The sequence below is a fragment of the Terrapene carolina genome, unplaced genomic scaffold, assembly GCF_002925995.2.
Source record: "Terrapene carolina triunguis isolate 2854851 unplaced genomic scaffold, T_m_triunguis-2.0 Scaffold629, whole genome shotgun sequence".
Taxonomy (NCBI): Eukaryota; Metazoa; Chordata; order Testudines; family Emydidae; genus Terrapene; species Terrapene triunguis.
The window spans coordinates 6,244,040-6,266,454 of record NW_020664980.1 but is presented as its reverse complement, the minus strand read 5'-3'; the positions used below and the strand labels follow the sequence as shown (position 1 = coordinate 6,266,454).

At 41.2% G+C, this 22,415-nt stretch overlaps 1 protein-coding gene across 3 annotated transcripts in view; it reads right to left on the bottom strand.

Annotated features, from left to right (window-relative positions):
• Positions 1 to 22,415, bottom strand: part of FNIP1 (folliculin interacting protein 1) — a 97,787-nt gene that overhangs the window by 13,317 nt on the left and 62,055 nt on the right. For 2 of the 3 annotated variants that reach the window (XM_024213335.1, XM_029913404.1), the window contains exons 4-12: positions 18,592 to 18,692; positions 18,223 to 18,297; positions 17,575 to 17,666; positions 15,102 to 15,185; positions 13,801 to 13,872; positions 12,794 to 12,929; positions 11,736 to 11,937; positions 10,848 to 10,933; positions 3,180 to 3,326 (exon numbers count right to left, since the gene is read on the bottom strand). In XM_024213335.1, the coding sequence (XP_024069103.1) occupies positions 3,180 to 3,326; positions 10,848 to 10,933; positions 11,736 to 11,937; positions 12,794 to 12,929; positions 13,801 to 13,872; positions 15,102 to 15,185; positions 17,575 to 17,666; positions 18,223 to 18,297; positions 18,592 to 18,692 (995 nt within the window). The remainder of the gene's footprint in view (positions 1 to 3,179; positions 3,327 to 10,847; positions 10,934 to 11,735; positions 11,938 to 12,793; positions 12,930 to 13,800; positions 13,873 to 15,101; positions 15,186 to 17,574; positions 17,667 to 18,222; positions 18,298 to 18,591; positions 18,693 to 22,415) is intronic. The other variant, XM_024213336.2, reaches the window with a different exon arrangement.

Below are 22,415 nucleotides of genomic sequence, written 5' to 3'. Positions count from 1 at the left end.
CAGATGAGAATATGATCTAAAGAAATGATCCTTTTTGGTCTTAAAATCTGTGAATCTACGAAAAAGAACATCTCAGGAAAGAAGGATCCTTTATAGTTACTATCAAACCCTGAAAACAGAGAGTCATTGTGCTTTGTGCATAACAGTTATGCAATTTCAAACTGATACAGTCACTTGCTTTAAAAAAACGCTCCAAGTTCTGTGGCATCAACACATAGCTCTGTGACTATCAGCCAGGAAAGGTGCATCTCTAACAGGCAAAACAGTTGTCAATTGCCCAGTTAAAAAGTTGGGTGAAAAAGCTTTTTGAAAAACAGAACTACTAGATTTAATGTAATGATATAACATGGTTATTGACATTGAACCGATACCAACTTCACATTCAAATATAAATTGGATAACAATCACTGGGAAGACTTTAGATAATCCTTTTGAAAGATGAGATCAAACAATTCTTCATCTGAAATAAGACTTTTACTACTGCAGATTTGAATTTAACATCAGTCGTATGCTACTTTCACTCCATCAAGGCATGACAGAAAAACCTACAAAGCAACATACTTCATACGATAACCAAATTTTAAATTTGCGTTTATGCCTAAACACTACATTAAAGTATTTTAAAAGTCATCAAGGTGACACTTTGTTGTGTCTAAATATGGGAGACAAAATTACGTGCTTCCCTTCTTTTCTTTGGTTTTGTCCATTTGTATTTCAACCAAATTACGTTTTCCATAGGCCTTTGTTTTGCAGAGATATTAAAGGTAAACTGAGTCATTCAGGACAGAGAGAGACCTTGTATCTTGCAAGTGTTTGAAGTGCTTTGTATGCTTATGGCACTCCAAATAAACAACACTGATGCATCTATAGCTAATCCTATCGGATGGGAAATTTAAAGTGTTAGTGGGTTACAGACTCTAACCCTATCCCATATTCCTGGTGGCTCAGTAAGGTTAAACTGAGTTCAATGGAGCAGAACTCCTTGATCTATTAAAGCATTATGAAAAGGTAAACTACTTTTGTTTGAATTATTTTCTGTAGGCAGTATTCTGCACAGATTCCCGCTGCTGAACTGAACGGAAAGTAATGTCTTATGTTGAGAACTGTACACTGAGTGGACATTTAACATTTAAAAAGTCCCATTTGTTGGGGACAGAGAAAAACTGTATGTGGGGAAAGACAAATATGACGGATCCGGGGAGGTTCTGACCTACAAAATGTCATCGTTTTCCTGCAGTCACCTGTAAGGCAGTCAACTATTGGCAAATCTTAAAGGAGAAGCAGCACCTCATAGGGCTTCTGAGTTTTAGTAGCATTTTTGTTTGGACATTTTTCCACACATTCTTCCCCCCAGCAATGCTAACCAAAGGAGCTGCAGGAGGTCAGTGAGCTGAAGAAAGGGTTAATAACTCCACTTCTCCTACAGATATTTGCAGAGAGGTGACCAAGGACCTGACATCCCAAGATTCCTCTTCAGACCAACAGGTGGTGATGGTTGGCCTGACTACAATTTCAGGTGCCCCTACCAAAAAAAAAATCAAAAACAGCCCCAGATCCTTCTGGGCCTGAGTAGAACAAAGTCTACTTAAATACAGTTTTGAAGATCTTAAAAACCTAAAGGCTTTAGTCCTCTCCCTCTTGATTGCTGGCTGGAGAGAGTAAGGTGGAATAAATGAATGGAGATTTGGAACTAAACTAGAAACCTACAGGTGTTGGGTTTGATTCTCCTTCCACACCAATGTGTATTAGAAGCATTTCTATTGAAAATAATGGAGTTACATCAGTGTAAAACTGGGGTGACAGAGTGAAGAATCAGGCCCACAGACTTCAATGCTGCTAATACCCTCACTGGAGCATTTAAAGGACAACTCCATCCTGCCCCATTTAAAACAAAAACCAAACAAAACCACACTAGAAAATATATCTTAGTGTGTACAGTTCAGAATGACTGTGGGCTGAAGAGTCTAATCTTGGCCAAATGCTTCATCCCTGTTGGAACTTATTTTGGGGAAAACATTTTAAATTCCCTCTACAAATCATCAGGGCTTTTCACATTCCACTGACGTCTGCTGGCACTCATACTGCTGCAAGAGATCCCTTACTTACAGGAGGTGGACCATGCTGCACGATAATTGTGACCTTCCTGTCAGGGGGATAAGGATTGCAAAATTACCACTCAGAGGCAAAAGTAAAAGACTCTGAGGAACAGAAGAGTCACATTTTCCTTTGAGGATGCACGAGCAACACTGACCAGCTGCTGGATCTTCTCCTGTCCATTTCTTTGAGTTAAGAGCTGCTTTGCAGTTCTATTCTCACTCAGACTTCACATATTTGTGCTTGGTTTAGGAGTTCAGTGAAGCCAAACACTTTTTAATCTCCCATATTTATGCCTTGGAGGAAGAGGATGAAGAGAAGACGAAAGAGTGAATCTATAAGATTTCACAGTTGAGTTAACCAAGTACTTTTTTATTCTGAATTCTTAGCACCTGCTTAACGCTTTACTCCTTCGGGCCCCGTGGTGGGTTCTAATGTAGCACAAGTCCTCATTCATTCTTCATGAGGCCCTGGCTTTTTGTGGAAGCCAGGCTAACAACCATTTGTGATCAGACTCTGCCACCCATGTGGCTCTTACTGAATTTCTGACCTCGTTCATTACAGCTCTCCTATTCACTGGTTTTGAAAGGTAGATTAATGCATTCATAGAGGACGTTTTCCCTCCTCCCCTCACACACACACACACACACACCTGCCCATCCCTGGTTTTCTCTAGCCATCTTTTGAAGGCTTATTCTTGAGTTGAGATTTGATGAGATTGTGGGAAAGGCATCTTTCAGAAGAGACTTTTTGTTTCTTCCTCTTGTCTTGCAGACTAGAATGTTTGTGGACTTTCAAGTACATCGACAACGTAAAAACAAAACCCTGCAACTGCAAGTCTCAGAGCCCAGGTCAAGTGACTTGGGCTTGAGGGACTCCTGGGCTCAAAATAGCAGTGTAGACATTCAGGCTCGGGTTGGAGCCCTAGCATCTATACTGCTATTTTTAGCCCCATCGCACAAACCTTGCAAGTCTTCTTTTGCAGCTTAGACATACCTTTAGCTCCCGCTAGCTATTTCATCAGCCTTTGTTTATGTTAAACGCGGACAGCACTAAAACCAAAACAACTAAACTAAATAACTTACTGATTTTTGGAGGCATTTTCCATTAAGAAAGTGAACTCCTTCATGAAGCGATGGCACAGCTGGTTCTTTTCTGGGATCCCCGACATCATGGTAAGCCAGACAGGTTCGCCAATACGTGGCATGGTATAGAGATTGCAAATAGTTGTTCTAAAATAAATTTAAGAAGGGAAGGTCATATGGGTAAAGAATTTATGACAATATTTAGTTCCAGTGGCTATTTATGTCAAACGTAAAATTTGTATCATCAACTATTAGCCAAACTCCACAGAAACAAAGAACCTTTCACTAAATACACCAAATTCACCTTTCCGCCTTTGCGAGTTACAACGCTAGAAACTCCTTCTCAAACGGAAATGATCTCAAACACAAATTTGCTCATTGTCAAGATTCAACAGGTTCCCTATTTAGAATGCAAAGGAAATGAAGGACTCCAGACCAATAATTGGTTCAGCATTCCTTTTTTGGTTTGTTTTAATAAATTTCCTGCTTTTTATATATGGCATTCAAGCCACATAAATCCTTCCCAAGTCTGACTTATTTGGTGAATATGGCAGTTTTTGTGTGTGCGTACTTTATGAAGTATTTTCATTTGCTGCTTCGTTTAGAATCGACAAATATCTCCACCAAATCCATAAGTGTATGGATTTGCAGAGAGACATACCAGTTAATTCTTTACATGTACATTTACTGCAGGTAATTACTGGACTGAAGGGTTACTGCACCAGTCCATGCCTTTTTCGTCTTACAGAGGACAGTAAATATATGATTAGAACTTTGGCTGTTTGCTAAAGCACCGGATTAAAATCTCTCAGATTACTGGCCAGCTTTCATCTCCCATCCTAATGAGTTTTGTTTTAAGTACAGCACCATTCAACAAAATATTAAACCAGCAACATTCCAACGCTGTCAGCAACTTTGAAGAAGTCAAAGGAAATGCCTGACCACTTCAATTGGATTTTCCCCAACTAAACTACTACTCTATTCTTCTTAAAAAAAAAAAAAAAAAAAGTTACAAGTATCTTTCATCTAACAAGACATGCGTGTCTCAGTTCCTGGTAAATCATGCCTACTCAAATCTCTTGCTTATAATGGTGTTCTCCAAAAGCTCAGTGTATTGGCCCCAAACTTATCCTCTGCTCAGAACGGACACTTCTAGACCAGCAAACTGACGGTTATGCATGCCAGGAAGATGAATGCACTCAAGAAGCAGCTGCCAAAAAAGCTGAACCAATGAAGATTTAGTTGAAGATCTCTCAGAAGTGAAGCAGCTCTGGATGAGAGCAGCTGCGATGCAAGCCCATGGAAATATTCTAGTATGACAGCAGAATTCAAAGGCAGAAATTGCTCCCAGGCAATTGGGCTCCACGAAAAGAAAAGAAAAAAGAAAAAAAACCACACAATGCCAGGAACCTCGAGCAGATGGAAAATCTCTGCCCAGACTGAACACAAAGGGCCTCCAACATATTGTACAGTGTTTGGCAAAGCAGTCTGAGAAAAGGGGAGAGGGGGCTTTTTCTCTCTTTTTAAAAATGATTTGCTCTATTGATTTTCATTTTTAAAAACAAATTCCACCCGGTGTTAGTAACATTCAGAACTGTCCCTCTCTTCCTCGGCAAAATCTCTACAGTAAGAGCTCGAGTCTCAGTTACTCCGTTCCTGCACTTGTGGCAGGAGAGAAGTGGGATGGGAGGTAGAGGGGAGAAACACCTGTGGCTTTAAAGCCACCTTTGTGCTCACCGTATTCTCGGGCAGCCTACGTGGCCCTCAGAGTTAAGTTAGTGCCCTGAGGCTGCTCTAACTTACACTCTGCTTCTCATGGCTCCGTGTGGGCTCTGGGAAGCAATGAACAGTGGCAGGGCAGTGTGCTGTGGCCATGGCTGCGTGCATGGCCTGGGGTGGTAGGGAGTGGAGTGTGTTTGTGCTGAGGCATCAGACCTTGAAGGTCTCAGACACAGTGCTGCTGCTTCAGTGCATTGGGGAGTTGATGCCTTCAGGGTAAATCGCCACACTTATGAGTTATGGCTAGAAACGGAATTATCAAAAGAAAGCCTCCCACCAGCCCTGATTCACAGCCCCTTCTCTTCAGTGGTCTTTACATCTGGCTAGTCGAGTGGGAGAGATCCTGAGTATCAGAGTGCATATGACAGAGCTTAAAACTGGTGTCAGACTCTACATTGTGAGACAGAGCTGACCTTAAAAAGCTAGAGGTAAACCGAAGAGCTCAACATGTAATAACCCCTCTGTGCTTCCGTTAGTGCAGACTAACACCAAATCAAGCCCTAGGCAGCTGTTCAGCTGTTTTCAAAGGAAAAAGAACTTATTTCTACACTAAAACCAAGATATTAAAATATTTGTTTTTGTTGAAAGGAGAGCTTGAGTCTTGTGACTTGTTATTTACTATTCTGGTAACCGAGGCTGCATCTGCAACTGATAGTGTTTCCTCAGAGACAGATCAGATTCCACTGGCCACCTGCCAGCAGGCATGTGACTGCAGTAAAGGGAACCTTCAATACCAGACATGTAAGTAATGGCACAGAAACCAAGGGCAAGGATTAACTGCTTTGCAGCTCAGCAGATGGGGGGGGGGGAATCCCTCCTTTAACTTCTCGGAAACATTTTTCCAAACAAAACTAACAAATATTCCTGCTTTCATCGATCATCAGCCGTGATCTGCAGCAAACACCGCATTTAACAGACCAGCCCCCTCCCCTTCGCTATTCAGACCCGAACTTCCCCAATTCTGTACGCACATCAGCACCTTAAAGTGACAAGTCAGGGAAAGTTCACTTCGTAAGAGACTCTTTTCTTGTGAAGGTTCCAGTACGTTAAAAATGGTTCACATATAGAAACGCGTAGGGGAGTCTGAACTTTAGCCTAGAACTCGCAGACACTCATGGTGTGGTGGGCGAGCAGGCATGTCCCTGGCAGCACAGGAAACACTAAAGAAAATATAATCTCTCATAATAGATTTCTCAGCTTTGAAAACATACACAGACACACACACAAAGCCTTCGGAGAGTTGTGCTGCGTGTGCCTGTGGGTACAGAGAGTACCTAGCACACCCTGGCTGCTACCAGAAGACAAATAACCATAATGCTTATTAAGAATGCAGCAGCAGTGTTGACTACTGGTTAGAGCACAAGACTATGAATCTTTTCCCTACCCTACACTCACTGTGACACCCTGGGCAAATTCTTTCACTCTTGTAGCAATATAGGAGCCCCACTGGGAGAGGCACTGCACAAAGTCAGATAAAAAAGATGGTCCATGCCCCCAAAAGACTTCTCTCCATGCCTCAGATTCTCAGTCTGTGATATGGGGGGTAATAATACCTCAGAGAGGTTTACTTCCTTGCTGTATGTAAAGCTCTTTGAGGTTCTTGAAGGCAAAGTGTTATTAAAATACTATTTTATGATGAGAAAATCTTAAAAGATGCTCAAAGTATTTTTCTTTTATGTTAAAATAATTTTGCTGGCTTGCAAAATTCACTAACACTTACATTTTCCCTTCCCCACTCCATTTTATTTTCCTCTATAAAATGGGCATTTTCTTTAGACATGAAAATATTACACTCAGAATGCAGGATTTTGGATTAGGAGCATGTGTATTCTTTTTTGTCACCGTACCTTCTGCTGCTCTGGGAGAGCCCATGCAATATGCAAGACTCATGCACCTTGCTGAGTATGCATAATGTAAGGGGCCATACTGCACCATCAATTTTTAAGCAGTACTCTCCACTGAAGTCAGTAATGTCTTAAATATCACTGGTATGAAATAGGCCTAAGTCTGCTGCAAGCATGTTAGAAGAGGTGTTTCCCTTGTTATGTTTTTAATGTTTCCTCATCTATCTGCATATTTACCACACCCGAAGATGCCACATGGATATTATTCAAATGCATAATCAGCGCTATTAATGCACTCTGTTGTCTTGGCCCTTAGGGTTTTGAGAGCATCTGAACGTGTATGCAAGCACAGTAGCTTATTTTACAAAGCACGTTTCTGCGTATCTTAGATCTGAAGACAGCCTTCAGCCTCTGAGTCCAGTGTTAACAGCTAAATCCATTAGTAGATTAAACAATTTAAAAATATTTTAAACTGAATAACAATGCAAGGTAGATCTAGAGTTTGATGCTGAACTTGCAACACATTTATTAATATCAACAATTTGCAGCAGGAAAAAAATTTCAGTCTGGGCCATTCATGGAAAAAGTTTCCCCTCTCTGAGTATGAGATAAGAGGAGCAAACCAGGGCACAATTTCTTCTTTAGTTAGATTGTAAGGTCTCTGGGGCAGGGGCTGTCTTTTTGTTCTGTGTTTGTACAGCACCAAGCACAATAGGTAGGAGCCCTAGTTGTAGACAGGACCCCAGGTGCTATGATAGAACAAATCATAAGTACGAACATGTGCAGGCAGGTAAATGTAGAAAATCTAGAGGGCCAGATCCTCTCCTGCGTTAGAGCAGCTTGACACTGCCATACCAGCACAAAGCTGACCTAAAGCCATCTTTTTCAGCCACAAGAGGATCTTCCCTGCATAGGTGAGTCTTTGGACGGTAGCAGCTCTTGCACTCCTACCATCCCCAGCAGCCAGTGCAGAAGTGTGTAGCCTGGGAAAGTTATACGTCCTAGTGATTCATGGGCTGCTGTCAGAGCCGCATGGGGCCAGAGGCAGTTGGTGCCCATTAGATTTAAAGTGTAGCTTGGTCTGCATCTTTAACATACAACATATAAAAAGCTGACCATTACTTTAAAAAACAAAGAAACTCAGAACCAGACTAACTTCATGGTAAATCTCTGTATCTCGGAAAGTCACAAGGCAAGGCCTCTGTTCAAAATGTCTCTTGGGAATCCCCATTTGCGTGGCCAAGAGTGACCAAGGATGTTGCAGGTGATTGACTAGATGTCCCGTGGGAAAGGAGGAAAGACAGGCTGCGAGATGCAGCATTATGCTACTTACTGCAGAATTAAGCTCATGCAGAAAGGCTGGAGGGCGGGGGGAAGTGGGGAAGGGGAATTCAGAAAAAACAAGGCAGGTCCCAGAATATAACAATGGACGCTGCCTGTGTACATAGTGAGAAGAATGATCCCCTCAGGATTCCCCTTCCTACCAGCTGCCCAGAACAGATTTTTGTGGTTGGCAAGGAGAGGGCCACGGGTGGACCATCCTCATGTTCACTTTACCTCAGAGAAGTACATCAATTAGTCCTAGGTGGTAAAGCAGGGAGCCCCACTCTCAGCAGATATAAATTAACCTTGTGCCATTGACTTCAGTGAAGCTATGCTGATTTATACCAGCTGAAGATCGAGTCAAGAATGTCGTATTCTCGTTGTTAGCAAGGGGATATACTAGCAATGCCATCACTATGGGGCTAATGGTGGGGTTAACATTTCACACACACCCCCGACAAACACACACACAAAAGAAATTGCTGAATAATGCAGAAATCATAGTGCTATCCAGAAGATAGTCCATTTACCCCCAAATGGATTTTTGAACTCAATAATCCAGATGTTGACATTAAGATGCATCTCTTTTGTTACAAACACTTTATTGATAAAAAACAAAACAAAACAAAAGCAAGTATTTTTCTGTTCCATAACAACACTTTTTATAGTTCACAAGTTACAATACAGCACTACTATCCTGTACAGCGCAGAGAAACAAGGTTCTAGAAGGCTGCCAAAAGCTGCAAAGGGGCATTTGTAGCATACATACCTATTAACACATTTAGTTAAAATATAAGGCTGCAGCCCCAGGAAATCCATACTGGATTTAATTCACCCAGTTATGCTGCAATGGAACAATATTTAAAGCATCATGGAAACACTGCATAAAACTTGTAGCGCATCCATTGAGGGTTATTTAATCAAAGTGTCGGGAATAATCACGTTTGACAATACTTTAGAGCAGGGGTCGGCAACGTTTGGCACGCGGCTCGCCAGGGTAAGCACCCTGGCAGGCTGGGCCAGTACCCTGGCGGGCTGGGCCAGTTTTATTTACCTGCGGACACGACAGGTTCGGCCGATCGCAGCCCCCACTGGCCGCAGTTCGCCGTCCCAGGCCAACAGGGGAGGCAGGAAGCGGCGCGGGCGAGGGATGTGCTGGCCGCGATCGGCCGAACCTGCCGCGTCAGCAGGTAAATAAACTGGCCCGGCCCGCCTGGGTGCTTACTCTGGCGAGCCACATGCCAAACGTTGCCGACCCCTGCTTTAGAGCCTCAGAAAATGAGCCTGTCAATCTTGCTCTATAAAGTGGGGTATTTTATTTTACTTTTCCACGTGCATTTTCACCCTACAAGTATGCAGACGAGAACCTTCAACTTCTCTATTCAAACTGTGCACGTCATCTGCACTTCAGCTGGAGCACAACCAAACAGAATTTATTTAGAGGGGAAGAACCCATGGGTGAGTTTCTTCTGTGCTGTGCCTTGCAGAAGCACAGCACAGAACTTGCATCCTAAGGAAGGGAGCCTAAGGGCGCTTTAAGCCACCTTTGAGCCTGCCAAGTCTCCCGATGCCAGGCTGCTCCTAGAAATAGCCCCCAGGATAGCATATGCAGCCCAGGTGGTGCTGAAAAGGCTCACAGTGCTGTGCATTACAGGCCCGTCCCTCCATCCTGGACAGACAGCCGACAGCATAAAGCAGCTGCATGAAGAACTGAGGATTTGGCTCATTATGAGATGAGAGATGTTTGGAAAATATAACAACTGTGCTACGTTTGCCCTTAAATATCACATAATCCATTGCTATTCAGTAACACTACTGTAATTCTGCTGACTGAAACTAAACTGAAAAGTCATTTTTTTCAGATGAATGGTCCCGCAGGATCTTTCACTGCTAAGAAAAACACCCTGTGAGTGGAAAGCAAAAGGTTAACTACTTTTTTACAATATAATGTTGCCTTCTACAGGGCTTGTCAAATGTAGTTCTAGTCTCTCTTTTTAGGGGCATCCTGCCACTCCTACCTAAGTGATGACAAATCACTAGAAACAGACTGATTTCATTTTTCTTCCGCCCTCCATCCCCCACGCTACCTGAATTACTGAAGGAAAATGCCAGCGATGTACTCATCTGTGTTATTTCTCAACAGAGCTGAATAGATGCTAGGTTTTGATATTGCCCCTCTCCAATGTGCAGGTGTCAGAAGAAAGGCTTAAACATTTTTTGAAAGTTGCTCCTCCCCTCCAAATACCTGTCGGAAATTCCTGTAGACCAATAACTATGGTTCCCCTCAGAGATTTGAGAGGGGGAAGGTTACGTTCTATTCAGATTAGGAAAAGATGAACTAGAACAATTCCTCAACCCGTGGGTCGTGACCTGCAGGGTAGACCATGAAAGGCAATCAGAGGGGATGTGAGACATTGAAAACTTTATTACAATGTAAAGCAAAGAAAATCTCGCTCACCTGCTCCCCACACAGCCCTGCCCTTTCGTGGTCAAGTACTCTCTGACATCCTCTCAAAACACACACCCAGGTAAATTATACAGGCTTTGCAATGGTAGCATTAATACAGTTTTCACCCTGACTTTTACAGTAAAGGTAAATGGGTCATCAATCATTTTTTACTTTGAATAAGAGGTTGCCAATCTGAAAGAGTTGAGAAACACTGCACTACAAAGGATCTGGAAGAACTCAAGCACATTAAAAGAAACAAGACTAAATACTCACCTGAATTCATTTAGGGCGTCTACAATTCTGTTATATGCCAAGCTCCGCTGACTGGCATCAGCTGATCTACGGCTCATTTTCATAGCCTTGAAAACAATCATTAAACAGATAACGAACACCAGACATGGCAACAGAAGTAAAGAAAATGGAAAACAAAGTCATGTGTTTGGCTTTATCTTTTATGCAACCAGTCAGGCAAATAAATTTTTTTTTTAAACATGATAAATGATGGTACATTGCCAACTTTCATATGTAGGGAGAGTTATATGTATTTGCAGTCTTTTTCTCCTCCGCACTTTCAGTCATTAAAGCTAGAAAAGGGTTTAAAGTTTTCATACATTCACTGCTAAAGCATTTCCTAGAAATGGGGTTTGAGACGAATTTATATGTAAAACTATTCATTCATTCTTAGAAAATCTGACAAGATTAGGAATCAGCAAAAACCAAAAATACTAGAGTTATTTAGAGCCCATACAAGCCCATTGAAGGATCCTGAACCTGCAACGCAATCCACTAGGGTGGACTCTTGTGTAGCTGAGGGAAAGAGGCAAAGGAGGTCCTAAGCCACCTTTCAACCTTGGTTGATATCAGAGCTGGCTGGGAGCTGAAACTCCAGTGCAAGTTAGAGCAGCCTAAGGACTGTTCTAGCTTCCAGTGATCCTTGCAGCATAATGCAGCATGCTTTGTCCCCACCCCAACACACTCCCTATGCTGTCAGTAGGAAGCAGGGTCAAAGATCTGGTCCACTGAGCATAAATCATCTCTGGTATAACTCCATTAGCAGAGAGGAATTTGGCCCACTGTATTACAGATACATTAGTAAGATGCAAGAAAAAAAAAGAAAGAACGACTAGAGAAAGTGCAAGAATCCCAAGAGACTGTGTTTACCTGTTCTATTGCACTCTTCAGTTTGTTCATATGACTCTCGAAAAGAGGGAAATGTGAGAAAAAGAACTCATGAAATTTATTATTTTCATCTTCATCCTTGGAGAGTGAAAATATCACACCAATTGCGATCTTCTTTTTCCTAACAATTCCCGGGCTGGGACCAGAGCTGTCATCCGACAAATTAAAACTTTCCTCTATGGACCTTGAAGGGGAAAAAGAAAAAGCTTGAGGAATTCATTGCTTTAAATGGCAGCTTGAGTTCTATGTAATTAAATATCAGAACATTTAACTTAAGCTAACTCCTTTTGTTTGCATTTGCTGTTAAATCATCTTCCTTGGTAACATCGGTGTTGTCACTCTATAAAAGCATGACACATTATTGAAAGATGGGCCTTAAATCTCAAAGTCCAGATCTGAAGTTTGTGAATTGAAATACCAGATCCGAACTCCACATTTATCTTTGCCAACGGTTTGCTTTTTTATTAGGATCTCAGGGCTCCTTCTCTTCAGAACTTCAACCCATATTTTTACCTGCAATTTGTTGGTGGTTTCTATTATGTGAAAAAACAGTGAACACTATGAAGAAATAAACCATAAAAAGCACCAGAGATCCAATTCTAATTTCACATACACCAATATAAATATGCCACAGCAAGTACTGGTGTTACACTGGTGTATGCCAGAGCAGAATCAGGGTACGTCTACACTACCCGCCGGATCGGCGGGTAGCGATCGATCTATCGGGGATTGATTTATCGCATGTAGTGTAGACGCAATAAATCGATCTCTGATCACTCTCCCGTCGACTGCTGAACTCCAGCTCAGCGAGAGGCGGAAGCAAGTCGACGGGGAAGCCGCGGCCGTCGATCCCGTGCCGCGAGGACGCGAAGTAAGTAATTCTAAGTCGATCTAAGATACGTCGACTTCAGCTACGCTATTCTCGTAGCTGAAGTTGAGTACCTTAGATCGATCCACCCCCACCAGTGTAGACCAGGCCTCAGACTACAGGAATTTGCAAGAGTCTGAGGTAAAACCAGCTTTAATCATCTCCAGCTCACCATCTAGGGAAGACCCCATTCTCCAAGCTTGTGGTCTGACTGCGACGCCAGCGTCTTTGGTAACTGCTGGCACAGCTTCTGGTAAGTGACGATCCCGGGGAGGGAAATGGAGTGATGAGCAGGCTGCTAAGAGATGCTGTAAAAATTAGAAAAAACAAGTGAAACACTTTCTACATAGCTAAGGCACACAAAAGAAAAGAATATTTGGGAAATTATGGTAGCAGTTAAGAGGGACCCCACTAAATGCATCTAACATAACTCAAACATCTGACTCGTCCTTCCTAGCTATATACATTTCTTATTTTAAAAATGTCCAGTTGACAGTAAAACCAGCAAAGTGTTCCAGCACATCAGAGCTGGAACAGACTTTAAACCCTCCAGTGTAGAGGTAATAAACACCACAGGCACTGTACATATGCAGATACCTGGCACTGTCTCTCCAACCCCACAAGGGTGAGAGAGAAAATTCTCCTTCAAAAGGTACGAAACTTGGGAGTTTCAATCCCTTAAAGGCAGAGGTGGAAACAGACGGGAAGGATGGCCTATTAGATGCAAGTCCCCAGTAGTAACAAGCCCAGCATCCTGAGTTTACTGGGGGAAATTACCCATTCTAAAAGCTGGAGATTATTATTGCCCTCAATAATAACGAGGCACAATATTTTTGAACACGTTATGAGTTTGATTTGAGTCTTTAAATTGCCCGGCTCATTGGGAGTGGTTATATATTCAATTGTACTACTGCGCTCAGAGTATTTCTGTGAGGTATTTTTAAGTATATCAAGAGTGCCTAAAGTATATGGATAGGTGCCCTTCTCTAGCATTTGCATAAATATAAATAAATGAATACATACATTTCAAAACAGATCATTATAGTAGGGAAAGTCAGATTTCTGGGATTCTGGTTTTAGGGACGTCACCAAGCAACAGAGAAGGTGGCTTAGGTAACAGGATAGATGGATATCTAATAGCAATCATTCATTAGTGCTCTCTAGTGTGCTGGGTTTTACCAGATCTTGCTATGCCGCTGTCTCTATCCTCATTCTGCTCCCTCCCAGGCATGTCCATAGGGTTGCTGTGAACTGTAAAATAAAGCATACCAATTAGCAAGAGAATATACATTTTCTGTCCCTGTTTTTAGTGTTCCATTTAATTAACAAAACCAAATCATGCTCATCTCATTGCATTAATTTAGATATTTTTCAACACATTGTGCAAGCCCATCACCAAGAAATGCTGCTAAGCTGAACAAGCCAAAACATTTATTTGAAAAGCTCTTACATATTTTTCTGAAGTCTGCCTCTTTATTTTAAACACAAAAAGAACCAGACCCACATTCATTCTCTCTCCCACAAAAAGATTTTGGAGTAAAATTCTAATGTACCAAAAGGGTAAGGAATGGTGTCCATAGCCTCTGTTTGTCAGAGGATGGAGATGGATGGCGGGAGAGAGATCACTTGATCATTGCCTGTTAGGTCCACTCCCTCTGGGTACCTGGCATTGGCCACTGTCGGTAGACAGGATACTGAGCTAGATGGACCTTTGGTCTGACCCGGTACGGCCGTTCTTATGTTCTAAGGGTATTAGCCAAGCAGCTAAAGCCCTTTGTAAAAGACAAAAAGAGTAACTTCGATTTTAGATGTGTATAAACCAGTAACGTTGAATAAAAGCTTTACATACAAGTTTGGACCATGTAATTAATATTTCTTCCAAAATATTTTACAACGTAGTCAGGAAGGGAAAGGATTACTATTAAAACTTTATATAGTGAATTGCTTGTTCAACTAAGCCTTGAGCAGCATCTGTATTCACAGCCAGTCCTTATGTGTACAGAAGATCAAAAGTGTCTCAATCATAACCTTAAATGTGATCTATTTTACAGATCTGTGAAACAAAAGCTACTTAGCCATGGAAGTAAGACCCAACCACTGAAAACAAGAATTGTTCATTTTATATGAACCAAAAGTGACTACATATTCTTATAAATTTGGTTAAAACAAGTTCCAAATTAGTTTGGAAAGCAACTAGTGTGAAATATTGCCTCCAAAAATAGATATGCACCATGCAAATGGCCAAGTGTCTATAAAATACAACTCATTAAGAACTTTTAAAGCATCTACTGCTTTCTAGGATAAAATTCCCACAAATGATAAAAAGCTAAAAAGCAGGCATCTCTGCTCACTCTGCATTTTCCCCATGCCCTCCAATTTCACAACTGTATTTTTAAAACATATCTTATTTCCATGGCTACACTACAAATCCACACATCTCTGTTACATAAACTAGACTATGCACACAGCACACTGCAAACCTGCAAAGAAAGAGGCGCTCCGGATCAGGCGGAGCGGACCTTGTTCAGAGAACGCTCGCCTAGGGCTGCAAAGCTGTGAAAGACCTACATGGCAGAACGTAAAATACATATGAAAGAATGAGGTTAGTAAAGCAGAGCAGAGTCTGTAGGGGAGAAAAAAAAGATATAAGCCAACATAAATGCAGACCAACAGATACAGAAGAATACAGCTCTTACGCTCAGCAAGAGTTACAATCCAAGCTGAAGTACCTATGGTTAAAACACTGTATTTCCAATATTTTTTTTTTTTAAAACAGGATCCAATTTTACATTATCTCCCATAAAAGGGACTTTTAAAATGCAAATAATTAATTTATGCAGGAAGTTAGGAACACCTACGATCTCAAAACTATAGCTCGATTCACAGATTCTAAATTTAGCCTGATGTAAAACATTTGTTTTAATATCTCCATTGATGAGGTGGCTACGGTACTCCACCTTCGAAGAAGATGGAAAAAAAAAAGCATGAATAAATTAAGTTTAAATTAAGTGAGAAAAATTATAGGTCAGAATCACTGCTCATGAAAATTAAGAGTCAATACATGACGTTAGGCATAAGAATGGTGGACAGAAAATAAACATTAACAACTTTAAAACCATAGAAAAATTCATTATTGACAGGTAAGTTACATCAGGGAAATACCTTATGCTTGTTCCACGTACATAAAAACATAACACTGACATTTTTAATTCGTTAATTGCCAGCTGCACCAAAAAGCTGAATTTGGGAAGCTATTGTGCACCCAAGGTTTTCTATGTAAATTGATTAAAAAATTCAGAAGGCTGGACTTTAACTAAAGCTCCCTTCCCATCTCTTTAAATGACTTAGGGACTAGTTTAAATAAAAAAAAAAAAAAAAAGCAGGCATGTATGAAAAGACCAGTGTGTAAACAGTCCCCAACCAAAACACACAGAAACTTTTTTATATCCCGAGCTGGCAAGAGTCAGTGGGTTAGCAGCATTTTTTTTATTTAATTTAGTTATTACAAATGCTCCAGTTATAGATTAACTTCTTGGCCCTGTCTTGCCCATTGTTCCCTCTGCCTTGAAGTGGGAACTGTAAACAAACACTGATGAAAGGATTGAAAGTTCGTGCAGTTTCATTGCAGTCTCTGTATTTTTGTTTCTTCTTCTGAAATGCTCTGTCATTTGTTAGCCCCGTACCTCTGTGACTCCCAACTGATGTACTGACACCTCCTACAGCAGCACACTAGGAGAGCTAATTTTCCTTCTTTTTTGCTGCTGTAGAAGGCCATCATTGTTATGCTTTGCTACACCTAAATCACTGAATCACAACAGTGACAATGCCCAAGTTTTAATTTTCCCTGTGGATTTTTTTTGTGGGGGCCAGGAAGGTGGAGGTTGGCATATTAACAACTTTGCCAGACAAAAGCCACTCTCTTACAAATTGCAGAGGAAAGGTGAGATTTTCAAACGTGCCTGAGTTAGGAATGTCTTTACTTTGGCTCCTAACTCACTTAGGCAATTTTAAAAATCTCACACAAAGCCCAAAGGAAATACTGAGTAATGAGGAGGACGTACAACTTTGACTTTCCACAGTTTGTAAACGTGGATGCATTTAATGGACAACAGTCTCAAACCCCTTTACAAGGCTTCCCTTGTAAATGAATTACTGGCAAGAAAAGTAGCACAAGCCTATTATCATTATTATACCTCAATTAGCTTGCAAATGATGATGCAAGTTTTAAAGAAACGTGTGCCACAACAAGGAGTAAAAAACATCTGTTGATGTTTCTGAACCTTTTTAAAGCAGGTTCATTTCTGCAGTTTCAGCTATAAAAATTGTTTTTAAAAGAATTACTTCATTTCTGATCTAGCAAGGCACTCAAGCACATGTTTAAATTTAAGCACAAACGTCGTCCCATTGAGATTCATGAGGACATGGATGAACCCTTGTTCCCAAGAACTGATGCCATTATTTGGTAGTCAAAACCCCATTTTGTGCTAACACGACATTCACTTAGCCTCAGAGGTCTGAATGCTAGAGCAGAAGAGTATGTATGTCCACTGATAATCTTGGAAGCTGATCACTTAAAGTTTTAAAATTAACTTTTTCCAGCCAATTTTATTCTAACTACAACAGAACCTTGGCTTGAAAATTAAACTAACTAATTAAGGGAAAGTCCTGCTTACTAAGCAGGGCTGTATTGGTGTTTCTTGATACAGGCTGTATTTAAACCTCTAACCAAGATGGAAAAAAAGCTGTGTCCCATTACCAAGACCTAAGCTGTATGGCTTACTCTCCCCAAATCCATGCCAAGGTTTCTTTCTATAAAATCCCTTGCTACTGTTTCAGTGGGTTTTATTAGCTGCATAATAAATGTTCATATATGGAATTTTTCACAACAGTCTGAAAATCTAGTGCTTATTCAATTAACAAAGATACCAAGAAAGAAAATAAGCTTTTAATTACCTATGTTTCCAAGGAGTCCATTCATAATTGTACTATGGTCTGGCTTTAATGTATTACTGTCCTGATTAATGAACTCAAGACTGTCCTGCAACCTAAAAAAAAACAAAAACCCAACAAAATCAGTAATTCACATTTTGGTACAGTGCTGTCTGATTTAATTTATAGTCGAAATGGAACAGACTAGCAACTAGTGCAGGCTTTCATTAAAGTTGTGGAAAAACCCCTACCACCTGATAGTGTTCACAAAGCCAGGCCAGCTGTACAGTTAGCACATGCAAACTGAGCAGCAAGTAGCTCAAAGAAAGACCCACTCCGTAACACCTCACTCCCAACAGGTATTATTGAGTGCCTTCAACTCTCATTGATTTCAGTAGGAATCAAAAGCGCTCAGCCCCTTGCAGGATCAGTCTCCAACTGCCAAAGTGCCAGCACCTGCTCTGAAGGAACAGTCCATCCCTTTGCTTAAGGCAAGGTGATGTGGAGATGACCACAAGCAAACAGTGGAGAGGCAAGCCACAGGAAACAATACAAAGTTCCTTGTGATGTAGAAAAAAGAATGTTGAGGCTCCTGACACGATCAGAATTCTCTTCCAAGTAATGCTTAGGTTCAGCTACTCAGACTAATGATACTATTTCTAATGTACTCACGTGTTTAGACTTCCATAGATGCTACTTCCAGTTCGAGCTGTAAAAACCTTGCTAAGCATGAGCTGAGGAGGGGAGCTATGAGACGAAAAAAGGCAGAGATCAGTACAGAACTATTGTCCCAAGACTTCCTTTTTTCCCCTCCATTCACATCCCTTCAGAGTTTAAAGGCTTAAATGTATAGCACGACAATTAGCCTAGCATTATTATATGTCTAAAACATTATCGGGATAAATATTATTTGTACCTAGAAACTGCCTCTGCTCGGCATTGGGAACATTCAGTTGAATAACAATTTTACCCCAATACAGAATCTTGTGAAAAGGACATCAGTTAAAAACAAACAAACAAACAAACCAGAATGAGTCTCACCGGATCTGGTGAATTTTCAATGTAGAACCCTTGTAGCTCATGGCCACAGAGCCAAACATCATCTCCCCGAGCATATTGGCATCAGAGGAGCATCGAGAACCCTGCAGAACAAATCAGTTAATTATTTTGTTACGCAGGTGAGCATTTCAAAGGCATGTTTTCAATTAAGGCAACACAGAAACAAGGAAAAATATTTAAAAAATGCTTTGCTCTGATGGATGCAAATATCCGGTACATTTGCAACACACCATGGTGTAGGCCATTTAAAAGCCTATGATTGGCTGAGATAAGTTCTACTCCAAGAAGCAATCTTAAGGTGGGTTTGTGGACTGAACCAATCAGTACAATTAACAGAACAAACCTATCTCTATGGGAGGTGCAGTGCATTTCAGTACTGGCTGCTGGCAGTTGTTACTGAAGACACAGCTGAGTCACAAGGGGTGGAGTGGAGTGTGATATATCCTCAGGAATTGATAAGGGATCAGTCCACAATTTCAAGGCCTAGATTAAGGGGTAGAATTCTACAGCCACAGGCAGGTTTGTATGAAATGCAACTTGTTTATAAAAATGTACAATTCCAACAGACTGCTATTCAACCTATCTTCCCAATTAAGATTTCTCCTGTTTGCAACATAGGTAATTATAAAGAAAATTAGAAGACCTCAGTAGTCTGGGCAATATTACACTAATAGTACAGAAAGCATTTCTAGAGGTGACCGAGTGATGCAAAAAGGGATTTGTAATTATGCTCAAATAAATTATTGATGAGTTTGATTCACAGTTATTTGTACAATCTTATGAGTTGTTGTTCATGAGTATTCAGAAAGTCACTCTGGTATTTGTGAAACAGTTCACAAATACCGAAAGCCTCAGAAACTTTCGTAACAATCATTTTCCATCTGAATCTTTTTACTAGCAGTAAGTTATTTGTAATTCATTATTTTCCTCTTTAAAAAGTTTCAATTATCCAGACAAGAAACAGAAAAAAAATATCAGGTGACTTAAAGTGACCACTGAATAACGAACAGTAAATTGCTGAACAAAAACAGTTCACAGTCAGCTGAAATGTGGTCACAAACTATTCCCCCTCCCCTGGTTCTCCCTTTTCCACTGCAAACAAAAACTAGGTCTTCACTTTTAAGGCCATTCATGGATTAGCCCCACCCTATCCATAATCTTTTATGTACAATCAAGCCTTCAACCCTCCACCCTTGCCTTGCCAATGATGCCAGCCAGCCTTTATCACCCATCAAGCCAATCGTCCCCCAAACACCTTACTGCTTTTGCCCAGGCCACCCCTTATGCATTGGGAGGAGCTCCCCGTAAAAATCCAAACAGACACTATATTGTCCTGCTTCAAAGGCTCTCCTTAAATCTCGCTCTGCCATTTACCAGATATTTGACAAAGGCTAGGCAGTGGGTGTGCTGTGTCTGCTGCTTATTACACTAACAACAATTGTGTCACTGTTATCTTGTGTTCCTCCCACATCTGTTGTATCCACCTGTTGTCTCTTGTCTTATATTTAGGTTGTAAGCTCTCAGTTCCTCCACTGATTACTGTCACTCACTAGTTGTGGTACTTTTTCCCAGGTGATAACATGCACTGAATAAGATCACCCTTTTTCATAATGCCACAATAATACCATCTTTCCAGTCTTGTAGCACTTGTTCTTTCACCCGTATTTCGTCAGAGTTTTATTAGCTGCTCAGGCAGAATTTTCCCTCCTGCCTTCAGTACATCTGCTTGAATTCTGTGAGCATCAGGCATTTCCCTTGTTTGAGGCCTTTGATGGCTTCTTTAATTTCATTGGGCGTTATTGGTCCCTCTTCTATTTCTAATTTAGCACTGGCATTTCAGTCAAACCTGCGCATGATTGTTGGCTCTGGACAGTTTAATCTGGAATGGAAATATTCTTTCCAGGCTTGTTCTTCATGTATTTTCAACATCTGTCCATGACAGTCATTGATGGGCATCACCTGTGATGACCTAGTCTTTCTGACAGGTCTTTCATTATTCTATAGAGCTGCTTGAAATCTCCTCTCTTGTGCTGCTGCTTCTGCCTCTGCAGCCTTCTTCTGAACCAGACATTTCTATCTTGCCTGAATTTCTTCTTTATTTCTTTGTCCTTTTCTCTGCATCTTGCATCTGCCTCTAAGAGTTCTGCCTGTGTCTTGCACTATTCCGTTTTTGCCTTCAGGGTTTTCTGTTTGTCAATTGCTGCCCATGTTCCAGATGTAATAATCTATGCACCTTACTTTTGCCCTCTTTGGAGGCCCACTACTTCGTCTGCTGTCGCGACTACCATCTTCTTCCAGGTTGACCATCTGTCTTCCAGACTTCCATCGGTTTGGTTCTGTAAAATACTGGAACGGTTGCTAAATGCAACCTGATCTGCATTTCTTTGTCCTTCTCTATTGCTGTAACATTCTTTGTGTCCATCTTTGTGGTCTTTTTGAGTTTAAGTTGTAATGTAGCCTCTCAGAGATAATGATCCGAGCCAACATCTGCTCCTCTGCTGACTCTGACATCCCTCAAAGACGACGCTCACCTCTTAGATATACACACATGGCCTCTCTTTACGGTGTTTGAGCCACAGAGCCATTCATCATTATAAGTTTGGATGCCTTCTGCTGCTGTGCCCAGGACACCTTCCCAGCCAATCGAGTTGTTGCCAGTTTGTGCATTGAACTCACCTATCATCAAACTGATGTCTTGATTAGGGATGTCATCCAATACTTGCTGCACCTGCTTGTAGAATGTATTCTTTTCACTGTTGCCTAATGCATTTGTTGGTCATATACTTGGGCTACAGTTACACTACAGAGCTTACAGCTGTAGCACTGCAGTGCAGATGCTCTACGGTGATGGGAGAGAGCTCTTCCGTTGACTTAATTAATCCACCTCCTGCCGATGTAGTGCTGTCTACACAACACTTAGGTCAGTGTAACTTATATCACTCGGGGAGGTGGCTTATTCACACCCCTGAACGACATAAATTCGAGTGTAGACAAAGTCTTGGATTATTGTACCCGTGTTTTGTTTGCAGTCTGGCTGTTATTATTCCGTCATTCACTGGTTCCCAAGCCAGCAGGGTTTTCGCTGTGATATTATTCAGCATAATTCCTACACCTCTTTCATGGATTCCTCCTCCTCAGTGTAAGATTGTAGCACCATCTTGCCACTCCCCGCCTACCTCATCTCACTGACACCAAGTATGTTCAGATGGTATTTTTTCATTTCTCGGGTCACTTGTGCCAACATTTCCGTACTACACATAGTAAATACATTCAATGTGCCTACTATTGTTACAGATTTGGTTGTCCGGATTCAGTGTCTCCAGTTCTCAGCTTCCTTTTGACCTTCACCGAGATTTGTCATACTGGGGTTTTGAGCTCTATGTGCACCTACCGTCCTCAAGTAATGGCTTAACGGAGCGGCTTCTGTTGCAGTGAGGTTAACTCTGCCACTCTTAGCAACAGGGCCGGTCCCACGCTCGGATAAAAAAGTTGGATTCTGCAGCTGGATTTGCATCCCACTCAGGTAAAACCTTACTACAACACAAACTGTTCAGTTAATTATTATTAATCCTGTTTATTATGTTGTACCAAAGGGCCAACCAAGAATGGAGTCCTATTGTACTGTGCACTGTACAAACACATAGTACTAGACTTCCCTTCGTCATCTTCCTTGTCCCAAAGATCTTATACGCGAATAATAAAGAATAACAATAATCATGTACAGTGCCCGGCACAATGAGGCTTAATTGGGACTATTTGACTCTACTGCAATATAAATTATTTTTATTATTTACAACAGTAAGAGC